We start from the raw sequence: 13836 nt of genomic DNA on the forward strand, positions 1-13836 counted from the left end.
GCTCGCGGCGTTTCGCTCGAAATTCCCACCTGGGTGGTGGTGACCACGGACGCCAGCCTCGTGGGTTGGGGCGCCGTCTGCGACCGCAGCGCCACACAGGGCCTGTGGACCTCGGAAGAGTCTCGGTGGCCGATCAATCGCTTGGAGACCAGGGCGGTTCGACTAGCGCTCCAGCGTTTTCTCCCTTTGGTTCGGAACAGGGAGGTGCGGATTCTCTCCGACAACGCGACCACCGTGGCTTACATCAATCGTCAGGGCGGAACGAGGAGCGAGCACGTCTCCACCGAAACCACTCTCCTGATGGAATGGGCGGAACGCCATCTCGCCCGGCTCGCGGCCTCGCACATTGCCGGGGTGGACAATATCCAAGCGGATTACCTCAGTCGACAGCGGCTGGACCCCGGCGAGTGGTCTCTCTCCGACGACGCGATGGAACTCCTTGTTCGCCGCTGGGGGACTCCGCGACTGGATTTAATGGCGACGGCGGCCAACACCAAGGCCCCGCGCTTCTTCAGTCGCCGACGGGAGCGCGGCGCGGAGGGAGTAGATGCTCTCGTGCTGCCATGGCCAGCCGACCAGTTGCTCTATGTCTTCCCTCCCTGGCCCCTAGTGGGCAAGGTCATTCGCAGGATAGAGAACCACGCGGGCCTCGTGATTCTCGTGGCTCCGGAATGGGCGCGACGTCCCTGGTTCGCGGACTTGCTACTCCTGGCAGTGGACGGACCGATTCGTCTGGGTCATCACCCCCGGCTCCTGCACCAGGGTCCGGTATTTTTCGACCAGGCAGAACTCTTTTGTCTTGCGGCATGGCTTTTGAGCAGCGCCGCCTCCGTCGCAGGGGCTATCCGGAGGCGGTGATTTCGACGATGCTTAAGGCCCGCAAGACTTCCACTTCTGTTGCCTATGTTCGAGTGTGGAAAGTCTTCGAGTCCTGGTGTGCCACTCATGGGGCCCGGCCCACGGAGGCGACGGTTTCTCTAATCCTTCTGTTCTTACAGGATGGATTGGATAAGGGCCTCGCGTACAATTCTCTCAGAGTACAAGTAGCGGCCTTGAATGTTCTGCTACAGTCCACGACTTCGCTCCTTCTCCATCCGGACATCGCCCGATTTCTGAAGGGAGTGCAGCATTTCCGGCCTCCGGTCAGGGACCCCTGCCCGTCGTGGAATCTTAATCTAGTGCTCCGGGCCCTGGCGGGTGCTCCGTTCGAACCTCTCCAAGGTTCTACTCTCAAGGATCTCACCATGAAGACGGTTTTCCTCTTAGCGATATGCTCCGCTCGTCGTATCTCGGAACTGCAAGCGCTATCCTGCAGGGAGCCTTACCTACGTATTTTGGATGCCGGGATCTCGCTTCGTACAGTGCCTGCCTTCCTGCCGAAGGTGGTTTCTTCGTTCCATTTGAACCAGACGATTGAACTCCCGGCTTTCTCTCCAGAGGAGTCTCGGGCGCTCCGACACCTGGACATGAAGCGAGTGCTCCTCCACTACTTGGGGGTTACCAATGACTTCCGGGTCTCCGATCATCTGTTTGTCCTCTGGTCGGGACCTAAGAAGGGTGCCGCCGCTTCAAAGACGACCATTGCCCGCTGGATCAAGGATGCCATCTCGGCGGCCTACATTGGTTCTGGGCGGGACCCACCCAGGGGCGTCCGAGCTCACTCTACTCGCTCGCAGGCAACTTCCTGGGCTGAGTCTCGTTCCGTCTCGCCACAGGAGATCTGCCGGGCGGCGACATGGAAGTCGCTGCATACGTTCGCCAGGCACTATCGGTTGCACCTGGCTCCCTCGGGATCTGGCCACTTTGGCGATCAGGTCCTCCGAGCAGGGCTTTCGGGGGCCCACCCGGTTTAGGGAAGCTTTGGTACATCCCACCGTCTGGACTGGTCCTGGTACGTACAGGGAAAAGAAAATTATTCCTTACCTGCTAATTTTCGTTCCTGTAGTACCATGGACCAGTCCAGACGCCCACCACTCTGGGATTTAAGCTCCTGCTCGGGTTCTTGACTGTATAGCTGTCTTATTGTCTACTTTTCCTCGTCTACCTGGTTTTGTTCGAGGTTGCAGCTCCTCACAAGTTTGCCTGTTGCGACCTGGGTTGCTGGTCGCACCTGTTATTGTTTTTGATGTTTTCACTTCAGGTTCTTGATCCAACTTGTTTCTTTACCTGGCTATTTTCAGCTTTGTTATTCATGATACTGAGCTCCAGCAGAGGGTGCGCTAGCCTATGAGGTGCCACTCTCGAGCTCTGTTCTGACTCCATCTGCTGGACGGGGGACATAACCCACCGTCTGGACTGGTCCATGGTACTACAGGAACGAAAATTAGCAGGTAAGGAATAATTTTCTTTTTTCAGCCCTCGCGGAGGCGGAGTCCCATCGGCCGCGGTTGAAACTCTTCATTTTCCTCCGAGCCGCGCTGCAGTCTTCTTCCCACAAGCGTGGCCTCTTCTTCTCGCGCAGGCACCCGATGCTCACCACTTCCTCTTCCGGGCCGCGGGAAGAAGAGAGCACGCCGGTGCCGCTCAGCACCGGCGTGCTCTCTTCTTCCCGCGGCCCGGAAGAGGAAGTGGTGAGCATCGGGTGCCTGCGCGGGAAGACTCCCGCGCAGGCACCCGATGACTCCAGCGCTGGCACCCGGCTGACTCCAGTCGTGCCGCTGCCGGCGTGCTCTCTCCTCCTCCTCCTCCCCCCCCCCCCCCGCGGCCCGGAAGAGGAAGTGGAGAGCATCGGGTGCCTGCGCGGGAAGAAGAGACCACACTAGCGTGGTCTCTTCTTCCGCGCAGGCACCCGATGCTCACCACTTCCTCTTCCGGGCCGCGGGGGGGGGGGGGGAGGAGGAGAAGAGAGCACGCCTGTGCCGCTGACTCCAGCTGTCCCGCTGCGTTCCGCCCGGGCTGACAGCATTTTAAGCCCGGGCGGCGGAGGACCGGGGAGCAGCTGGGTCAGCGGGGAACCGCGAAGTGTGGCGACACTTGTCTGCGAGCCAGATGCAGCCCTCAAAAGAGCCATATCTGGCTCGCGAGCCATGGGTTCCCGACCCCTGGCCTAATGCATACCATCTCCTAGGCTGCCTCAAGAGACTTTTGTGTGAGTGTTACCTTCAAGGACTTGATCCAGAACTCTGCATATACTGCCTACTCACTTTCTTAGTTTCTCTACAGCTCAGCCACTCTGGGATCGCCTTTCCAATACCTGAGGGACTACAGCCCAGCTGGGCGTTTCCAGCTCACTACTGGTGGTTTACTATATTGTCTAATAAAAGAACTAGTGTGTGTCTGTCTCCTACACTAAGCCTGACCAGTGGTCCCTCTCGGGATTTCCCCCGAGGGCATGGTCATCTGCCACTGGTCCAAGGATCCACCCACAACTATTCTAAATAACAACAGATTGCTAAACTACCAGCTATAACAACAGAGTTTTCTGACAGATTGCTAACTCCCAGCTTTCTCTACAGAGCTTTGTTTATTTATTTATTTATTTAAGGTTTTTTATATACCAACATTCAGGACAGAAGTCCCATCATGCTGGTTCACAAAGAACAGGGGTGTAAATATAATAAACATTACAATTTGAACTGTACTGCAGAGAAGCAGTTACATATAACAGGGAAACAATAACTTGGATTGACAACAATAACAGATTGACAACAGTAATAAGGCAGCTGATTCAAATATGTGAGTGCTCTTTAGGTGTATCTTTTACATGTTCTCTATTTTTTATATGGTTGTCCTCATTCGCTCATTCTTCCATCTCCATACACTATCTTGGAGGATATCTTCTGGAGTAAAAATGTTCACCTTTTGTGGCTGGTGATACACTTCAAAGTATATTACATTCAAGTACCATACGTATTTCCCTGTCCCCAGAGGGCCTACAATCTAAGGGCCAGATTCATGAAGGCTTTTCTTCCATTTTGTGTCTGTGGGAAATACTCTTAATGAATCAGGAACTAAGTTTGTTCCTGAGGCAATGGGGAGTGAAGTGATATGCCTAAGGTAACAAGTAGTGTCAGTAGTATTTAAACCCTGGCTTCCCTGGTTCTCATCTTGCGGCTTTTACCACTAGGCTACTTCCTGTTTTCTTCTCCCTCTTCAGTCTTCAATCAGCATAGCTTTTGAAATTTATTATACATTCTTGTCAGAGGATACAGCTGCTGGTCATTGCTACAGACACCAGCACTAAACTGTGGTCATTGCCACTTCTATAGCATCTAATGATTGTAGTGTCTCTCCAGCGCGAATATACTTACTTTCACTTATACAATATTCCTTGTTCCAGATGGCTTGAAATTCTCCAACCCAAGGTGATTTTTGAACCTGAGACTCCTGTAAGATAGGGCTCAAGGATATCTATAGGACCATCAGGCAAAGAAAAGAATCAGTTCAAGTCACAATGCAATAGTTTTTACTCCAGTGCTTTAACTGCTTTCTTTTAACTGCTCAGTGTATATTGTGTTTCATAAAAAGATATCTAACCATATTGATATTCTGAAATTTAGAACACACAGGACAAAGACATGGAACAAACTACTCAGCAAAAGAAATGTGATCCTCCCATGATAATTCACTCACTGACAAACAGTAAAGGTATGGATACATGCAAAACACCTTTTGTTTATTTGGCACTATTCAGTTACCCATTTTTCTTGTTTATTTTTATTGACATTTTTAATATCAAACATCAATGAGAATTAAAATTCCTTAATGTAAAACATTATCATACTGCATTTACTTTGGGCATTCTTGTCTCCAGCTGTGAAGATGCAGAAAATTACTATTGAGAACCCTAATTATATGTCCTGAGAAACACTTAATATTGCTATAAAGTTGCTTATCAGGCAGTGTAACTTCCTAAAATCACTAAAACTGACGTGGACTGACTTTAGCTATGTAGTAGAATCACTTGTCTCTAAGTGATGATGTCTCAAAATAAGTTCGTTTTGCACATACCATAACAGGAATGAACCTTACTCATAAGCCAGAGTATACTGGGTATGATTTCAATCTCTCACATATACTATTAGTGGTGTATTTTCCCTAATATTTATAGAATAAAAGATGTACTTTGTATAGTTAAAACTGCAGTACTATCCTCATTTAATTTCCCCACAAATGAGTTTCTAATGCATTCCATTCATGCTTCAAATGACTGGAATACAAGTGTATGAAACTCGAATGGAATGCTTTTCAAATCTTTAGTACCAAGTCATAGACTTTTTTTTTTCACATTGTTTTGCTCTTTAGGATCACCATGAGAAATTAGTAGGAAATGAGCACAAATAAATTTAAACTTTTTTTGGTTATAACATATCAAACTACTTTAAAACATTTAAAACAAATTTATAAAGCACAAATAAGTAATTTTCTATTCCTGTACGTACCCTGATCAGTCCAGTCAGAGGGTTGAGCCTCCTTTCCAGCAGGTGGAGACAGACTAAGACTTGAAGGATGCCCTATATCAGGACAGAGCCTATCCTCTACCCCTTCAGTATTCGTCTGTCTCCAGCAGGTGCAGCATCTCCCCTTCGGTTCTCTGCTGTAGGCTAGTCAGCCTCTTCTTCTTTCTTTTTCGGCTCAAGCAAGTAGTTCTTTGATTCCCGCTTGTTTTAGAAACAAAGGGAAAAAAAAAATATATGAAGGAAATTTTGCCTTCTTTTAGTGCTTTTACTGTTTTTGTGTGGGAGGCGACCGTCTCCCAGCTCTTGCCCGGCTCAGGGGGGCTTTGCCCCTTTTGCAGGAGGGGGTTCCCTGCATAGTCCTGAGTCCGTGGACGCTTCCAGGTGTGGGGACCGACGCTCTCCGGGCCTCGTTCCCCCTCTGGCTGCCGAGAGGGTTTTTAACCCGCTGCTCCGCTCAGTGTAAAAAAAAAAAGGAGTTTAAAAGTTTCAAACTTTCAATAAGTTGCAGGTACTCACCTACCTCTAACTTATTTGCAGCAGTTGACCAGCTTTTTTAATTTTTTCTGGTCAGAGTAGGGCTAGAACCGGCAGCCAGAGAAGCAGAAGGCAGCAGGTTTCCCGCCTGCTCTCTCCTGCTGTGCAGGCTGTCAATCAAGCTTTTTTTTCAGCTTTTTTTTCTTCAGCCGCGGCTTAGCAATGTGGGCTGCCCTCTTCGCGTTTTTCACGGCAGGGCCTCTGCACTGCTTGCCTGCTGGGTGGGGAAGGTCCCTCCTCGGCAGGACAAGCAAATTTAGCCCGGGGCTCCACTCCTCTCGGCATGGTTGGCCTTTCCCGGGTCGGCAGAGCCTGGGAACGGCCACCATCTTGGATTTTTCATCGGGGCCGATTTCAGTGCTCCCTGGGGCTGGAGGGCCAGACTTTTTTGATTTAACCCCCGATTTGGCCCCTGCGGGTGCCCAGGAGGGGGATCCTGACCTTCTCTTGCCCCCCCCCCCCCCCCCCCCCCCCCCGCCAAATCCAGGGTCCCTTTTTCAGCGGATTTTGTCCTCCTCATGTACAAATCTTATCTAGCTAGCCTGCATGAGCTGGATGAAAGCCCCCCCTTGCCCCCCTCCCCGCCAAAAATCCCTCGCTCGGCGCCGTTGACCACTGGACTGGCCATGGAGTCCCAGGGACCGGTGCGGGTGGTCCCGGGGGTGCCTCCCCCCCCCCCCCCCCGGTGTCTCCCGTGTCCTCGGACCCCGCTGCTTCCTCAGATTTGGCGGATGTCCCCCCCTAGAGGGGGATGACCCTAGAGCCCTCCGTCTTTTTCATAAGGAGGAATTAGAGCCCCTCCTCCCTTTTGTTTTGCAGGAGCTGCGTCTGGAGAGTCCCTCCTTGGATAATCTCATGGCCTCACTCCCGAAGGATATGAACCCGGTTCTGGGAGGGCTCCGGGCTCCAGCCTCGGCCTTTCCCTTCCACCCCATGCTTAAGCTCCTTATCCTGCGGGAATGGGAGGCTCCTGAAGGTGCGCTTCGGGTGGGGCGTGCGATGGATAAGCTCTATCCCCTCCTGGAGGAGGGCTTAGAGCTGTTGCAATATCCATCGGTGGATTCTTATGTTTCTGCAGTGGCAAAGCACACCACGATTCCGGTGGAAGGTTCCACGGCCTTGAAGGATTCACAAGATTATAAGCTGGAGGCTCACCTGAAGCGCATCTTCGACGTTCTGGCTCTTGGGGTCCGGGCGTCTTGCTGTAGCAGTCTCATGATGCGAGCGGGCCTCCAGTGGGTCCAACAGTTACTCTACGCCCGGGAGCTTCCGCCAGGTGAGGCAGAACAAGCCGAATGTCTGGAAGCAGTCACCGCTTACGTATCGGACGCCCTCTACGATCTGGTCCGTGTCCAGGCGAAGGCGATGGTTTCGGCAGTGGCGGCCCGGAGGCTCCTTTGGCTACGCCACTGGTCAGCTGATCAGTCCTCGAAGACCCAGCTGGGCACGCTGCCCTTCAAAGGTAAGATGCTCTTTGGCGAGGATCTTGAGAAGCTTATGGACTCCTTGGCTGAGAACAAGGTCCATAAGCTCCCAGAGGACGCCCTAAGTCTTCCCGATCCTTCGCGGCCTCTCGCTTCAGGGGCCAGCGTCACTTCGCTTCTCGGGGGCGGGGCGGTTCTGCGAGGGGGTCTTCTTGTGCGCAGTCCTGGTCGCAGTCCTTTCATGGCAGACGGCCCTTTCGCGAAGGCCAGCCCGTGCGTGCCGCCGCTAAACCTGGCCCGCAATGAAGTTCAGCCGACCCATTCCTCGGTTCCTTACCTCGGCGGACGCCTCTCCCTGTTCTTTGAGGAATGGGTCAAGATCATGTCGGATCAGTGGGTCCTCGACATTATCAGAGACGGGTACGCTTTCGACCTCGTCACGGAACTTCCAGATCTCTTTCTTTTCTCGCTTTGCGGCCGGGCCAAGAGGGACACGGTGGTCCAGACTCTCTCCAAGGTTCTGGATCTGGGAGCGGTGGTCCCAGTCCCGGTAAGGGAAATTGGCGCCGGCCAGTATTCTATTTACTTCACCGTGCCCAAAAAGGACGGGTCCTTCCGCCCAATATTGGATCTCATGAGGGTCATTCAGGCTCTCAAGATCCCCACTTCCGCATGGAAACCCTGTGGGCGGTCATTGCGGCGGTCTGCCCCGGAGATTTCCTTGCTTCCCTCGATCTCGCAGAAGCTTATTTTATTTATTTATTTGTTTATTTATTTATTTATTTATTTATAGTTTTTTATATACCGCGGAACGTAATACACATCACCTCGGTTTACAGCAAACAGTAATTCAGCCAAAGGCTTTACAATAAACATCAGAGGAATAAGTAATGTGCTAAATTAACAGCAAAAACTAGAAGTATACATATCAAATATATATGAGTAATATGAGGAATGGGAGTAGGTGGGAAAGGGAAAGGTAAGGCAGTATATAAGAATTTATATTTAACATATTTTATATTTATATTTATATATATTTATATATATTTATATTTATATTTAACATAAAATAACATATTTTCATATTTCCATTCACCGCGACTATCAGAAGTATCTCCGATTCCACATTCTCAACCAGGACTTCCAGTTTCGAGCTCTCCCCTTCGGCCTCGCGACCGCTCCTCGCACCTTCACGAAGGTCATGGTAGTAGTAGCGGTGGCCTTGCGCCGGGAGGGGATTCTCGTCCATCCCTATCTGGACGATTGGCTCATCAAGGCCAAGTCGGAGACCTCTTGCCGGCGGGCGGTGGATCGCGTCTTGGAGTTCCTTGCCTCTCTTGGGTGGATAGTGAACTTTTCCAAGAGCAAGCTTCAGCCCTCCCAGGAGTTGGAATTTCTGGGAGCCCACTTCGACACCCGAGTAGGCAAGGTTTTCTTACCTCGGGCGCGAGCCCTCAAGCTGATCGATCAGGTCCAGACTTTGATTGCCCTACCTTCCCCGACAGCCTGGGATTATCTCCAAGTCCTGGGATCCATGGCTTCTACCATCGACCTTGTCCCCTGGGCTTTTGCTCATATGCGTCTGTTACAGAAAGCTTTGCTGTCCCGTTGGCAGCCAGTGTCGGAGCAGTTCCACGTAGTCCTTCCGTTCTTGGATTCTACTGCTGACGAATTACAGTGGTGGCTGTCTTTTCCTCATCTTCTGCAAGGGATGCCTCTTCAAGCTCCACAGTGGACGATAGTGACCACGGACGCCAGCCTGTTGGGCTGGGGTGCGGTCTGCCTTTCTCAGTCCACCCAGGGAACATGGTCACAGACTCAGTTGCGCTGACACATCAATCGACTGGAAACTTTGGCGGGTCCGCTTGGCTCTTCAGGAGTTCCTTCCCCTGATCCGCGGCAAGGCGGTACGAGTCCTGTCCGACAACTCCACCACAGTCGCCTACATCAATCGCCAAGGGGGCACTCACAGTCCCCTGGTAGCCTTAGAAGCCAGCTGTCTCCTCGCTTGGGCGGAGCGTCACCTACAGTGCCTTGCGGCTTCTGACATCACCGGAAAAGACAATGTTCAAGCCGACTTCCTCAGCCGGCAGTCGCTCGATCCGGGAGAGTGGGAGCTCTCGGACGTGGCCATGGCTCTGATAGTGGACAGGTGGGGTCCTCCTCACCTCGATCTCATGGCGACTGTGCGCAATGCCAAGGCCAATCGGTTCTTCAGCCGCTGGAGGGAGCATGGCGCAGAGGGCGTGGATGCTCTGGCTCTACCTTGGCCAGCGGACGTCCTTCTGTACGTGTTTCCCCCGTGGCCACTGGTGGGGAAAGTTCTCAGGAGAATTGAGCTCCACCGGGGACCGGTGATTCTCGTCGCTCCCGAGTGGCCGCGAAGGCCGTGGTTCGCGCATCTCATCAATCTAGCGGTGGACGGGCCCCTGCGCCTCGGTCATCTTCCTCGTCTCCTCCGACAGGGGCCTGTGTATTTTGACCAGGCCGATCGCTTCTGTCTTGCGGCCTGGCTTTTGAACGGCATCGCCTGAGGCGCATAGGTTATTGGGAGGAGGTCATCTCCACCCTGCTGCGAGCCCGGAAGCAGTCGACTTCTCTGGCCTATGTGCGCATCTGGAAAGTTTTTGAGTCCGCGTGTACGGAGGCGGGTGTTCCTGCGCGCTCCGCCTCGATTCCTTTGATTCTTTCTTTTCTTCAGATGGGTCTCTCTAAGGGCCTCTCCTTCAGTTCTCTACGCGTTCAAGTCTCTGCGCTCGGCTCTCTCCTGGGTCGGGTGTACGGTCATCCCTTAGCAGCTCACCCTGACGTGATTCGTTTCCTGAGGGGCATTAGACACCTCCGCCCCCCCTCTTGGGCCACGTGTCCGTCGTGGAGTCTCAACCTAGTCCATCGTGCTCTCTGTGCGGCTCCCTTCGAGCCTCTTCGCCACGCTACGCTCAAGGATCTTACTCTAAAGACTGTCTTTCTGGTCTCTATTTCCTCTGCTCGCCTTATTTCCGAGCTTCAGGCACTGTCCTGTCGGGAGCCCTTCTTGCGTTTCTTGGATTCCGGGGTTTCTCTCAGGACGGTTCCTTCCTTCTTGCCTAAGGTTGTCTCCGCTTTTCATGTCAACCAGTCGGTTGAACTCCCAGCTTTCTCTCCGGAGGAGGTTGCGGGTACGGCGGGTGGCGACCTTCGTCGGCTAGATGTAAAACGAGTCTTGCTTCGCTATCTCCAGGTCACCAATGACTTCCGGGTATCGGACCATCTCTTCGTACTTTAGAGTGGTCCCAACCACGGTAAACAGGCTTCTAAGACCATGATTGCACGGTGGTTGAAGGAAGCCATTTCCTCGGCGTACCTTTGCCAAGGTCGTCCGCTTCCTGAGGGTCTGAAGGCCCATTCTCTGCGTTCTCAGGCTACTTCTTGGGAGAGTCAATCTGTCTCCCCGCAGGAGATTTGCAGAGCCGCCACTTGGACGTCTCTGCACACTTTTGCTCGGCACTACCGTCTGGATGTACACGCTCCGGTGTTCGGTTCCTTTGGGCGGCAAGTGCTTTGAGCGGGACTGTCTCGGTCCCAACCCAGTTTAGGGAAGCTTTGGTACATCCCACTGTCTGGACTGATCCGGGTACGTACAGGAAAGGAAAATTAGTTCTTACCTGTTAATTTTCGTTCCTGTAGTACCACGGATCAGTCCAGACGCCCTTCCCTGTCTGTCTTCTGTCCTCTCGAAGCTTGTTTTCTTGCAGGTCTGCAGATTTTCCTATATTTCTTTGTGCAAGATTACTGAGCAATTACACCGGAAGCCTTGGTCGTTTTCTTATACCAAGTTGATGCAAGAGCGTATAGGTATACCATGTTTTTCTACATTGCTCCGTTGAGCTTTACAGTTACTTGCTTGATCCTATTCTTGGGTTTGTTGTTTTATGCTTTGACATACGTTATACTGAAGGGGTAGAGGATAGGCTCTGTCCTGATATAGGGCATCCTTCAAGTTTTAGTCTGTCTCCACCTGCTGGAAAGGAGGCTCAACCCACTGTCTGGACTGATCCGTGGTACTACAGGAACGAAAATTAACAGGTAAGAACTAATTTTCCTATCTTTCAAAGTCCTTCTACATAAAATGACAAAAATCACTTCTTATCAATTATATACTTATTTCTTTGATTTCTTTGTGCATTTTTGAATAAAGATTTTACTCAAAGCGGGTTATAACATATTAGAATATTAAATTATAAACAGGTCATTAGTAACGTCACATTACAAAAGATGTAAACAAATTTTGTTAGCAACAAAATCACAATATAACTTTACAAAAATTCTGTATAACAAAAAATATACAATATGTATAAAATAAAAAGTGCAATTTTACCTATAAATCTGATCTTATCATTTTTCTAGTGTTTGTAGTTCATCTGTGAATCGTAGCAGTGAAAACATAGTGTTGGGGATGACTGCCAGTTATGGGTAACCTCTGGTGCTGAAGCAAGGTTGGCCCTGGCAACAGCTGGCTTAAACAGGAACAAAGATGGCCTGGCCCGCCAGGATCTTCTGCCTGTGCCTGCCACCAACCCCTCAACTTGAGCTCTCAGGTTCTGATGGCCAGCAGGAGGAGCTCCTGAATAGGAATCAGGGCATCCACCAAAGCAGAACTTGCTGTATACAGAACAGGAAACAAAAGGGTGCCCACAAACCAAGACAGATAGGGCAAGGAAATGCACCACAAGACTAGTCATAGGGATAGGACTAGGATAACCAGAAACAGAAGGCCACAATAAGATGGTCCAAACAAATAAGGCACAAATTAACTCAGACAAAGTAGAAGCCATAATACTGGGACCAACAAGATTCAAACAGACAAGAACCAAACTTAGAAACAAAGCAAGGCAAACAGAGCAACACAGCTTAGGCAAATAGAGTGTAACAAGGCCACAAGACTAAGAGAGATTCCAAGCTGTGGCGAGTTACTAACTCTGAGGAAAGCTTTTAAACTCTGGCACTGCAGGGAAGAAGGCCACCATCAGGACCTCCAAGTCATAGTGCTTGGTGGACTGAGCAGCAGGCAGCATGGCCCACTGATGGCCCCTGCTGGCGCAAGGCGAGCATTACACACAGTACCCGTATACATAGCACTATACATAAAGCGACTTTACTAAATTCCACACACATAAATTGTTTCTCTTTCTAATGCATTTCACACATTTTTATGCTCCTACACGCACAGACACATGAGATTTTCTTAGGGAATTTGTTTTTTGTTAAGTAGGTGAAATATAACAGGGAAATTGTCTTGTAATCAATCTGTGTTACATCACCACCAGCTGCAGAGCGATTTCCCGCTCTGTCAGACTAGCCGACATGGTGTCATGTGGAGGACAATTTTCAAATAATTTTACCTGTGTAACTAAATGGATACCCAGGTAAAAATTTGTCAAATGAAAATTCTCTTCCCCCCCTCAGTGAGGGAAAGAACCTACACTGTTTCACAGGTATTTTTATCCATGCTTCAAAGAAGCAGGACAATGTACAAGGATTTCATTTTGACATCCCTGCATATGCTTTACACTTCTGACTTGTTTGTGAATGTCAGTACCCACCTCTATGGGAAGTTTCACTTTGAAAATAAGGTTGCAGGTACACAGGTACAAAGCACTCATGGGCCTGCAAGCAACACAGTAATTTAAAAATTTGCCCTCTCCATGACTTCATGGTCAAGAGTCTGCAATCTCGAAAATTTAAGTTTGAGTTTCATTAGACCCTTCCTCATATTTTCCTTACTTTCCTGCCTGTCTACCCTGTTGCAGATTTTGGTATCGTTGACAAAAAGACAAACATTGAAACATAGCGACATAGAAAATGATGGCAGAAAAGGACCAAACAGTCCATCCAGTATGCCCAGCAAGCTTATGGTAGCATCTGCTGTGCCATTCAAGTCACCCCCTTACTTAGTTTCCCAACCGTCAAAGTCAGGGCCCTTGGTTGCTATCTGAGTCCAATTCCCTGTTACCTCTTGCTGTTGAAGCAGAGAGCAATATTTGAGTTGCATCCAAAGTATCAGACATGTTGGTTAAGGGTAGTAACCGCCATACCAGCAAGTTACCCCCATGCTTATTTGTTTTCCCCCCAAGCTTAATTGTTTTTCCAGACCGTAAAATCCAATGTCCTTGTTGGTTGCTGTCTGAATCTAATTCCCCTTTTCCTATTTCCCCCCTCCCGAAAAGCAGAGAGTAATAATGGAGTTGCATCAACAGTATGAAGGCTTATTGGTTAAGGGTAGTAATCGCCACACCAGCAAGTTGCCCCCTTGTACTCTTTTTCTTATTTCTATCCTCTAGCCTTTAGGGATCCATAGTGTTTATCCCATGTCCCTTTGAAATTTTTCACTGTTTTTGTCTTCACCACCTCCTCCGGAAAGGCATTCCAGGCATCCACCACCCTCTCGTGAAGAAATATTTCCTGACGTTGGCTCTGAATCGTCCCAAAAATCCTTTAGC

General features: G+C 50.3%; 1 protein-coding gene across 3 annotated transcripts in view; it reads left to right on the forward strand.

The window, feature by feature from the left end:
• The window catches only part of CNTLN (centlein), a 1032335-nt gene that overhangs the window by 707044 nt on the left and 311455 nt on the right, over nt 1–13836 (forward strand). For all 3 annotated transcript variants that reach the window (XM_029608687.1, XM_029608696.1, XM_029608677.1), the window contains exon 18: nt 4500–4587. In XM_029608687.1, coding sequence (XP_029464547.1) covers nt 4500–4587 — 88 coding nt within the window. The remainder of the gene's footprint in view (nt 1–4499; nt 4588–13836) is intronic.

Source organism: Rhinatrema bivittatum, chromosome 1 (genome assembly GCF_901001135.1).
Source record: "Rhinatrema bivittatum chromosome 1, aRhiBiv1.1, whole genome shotgun sequence".
Lineage (NCBI taxonomy): Eukaryota > Metazoa > Chordata > Amphibia > Gymnophiona > Rhinatrematidae > Rhinatrema > Rhinatrema bivittatum.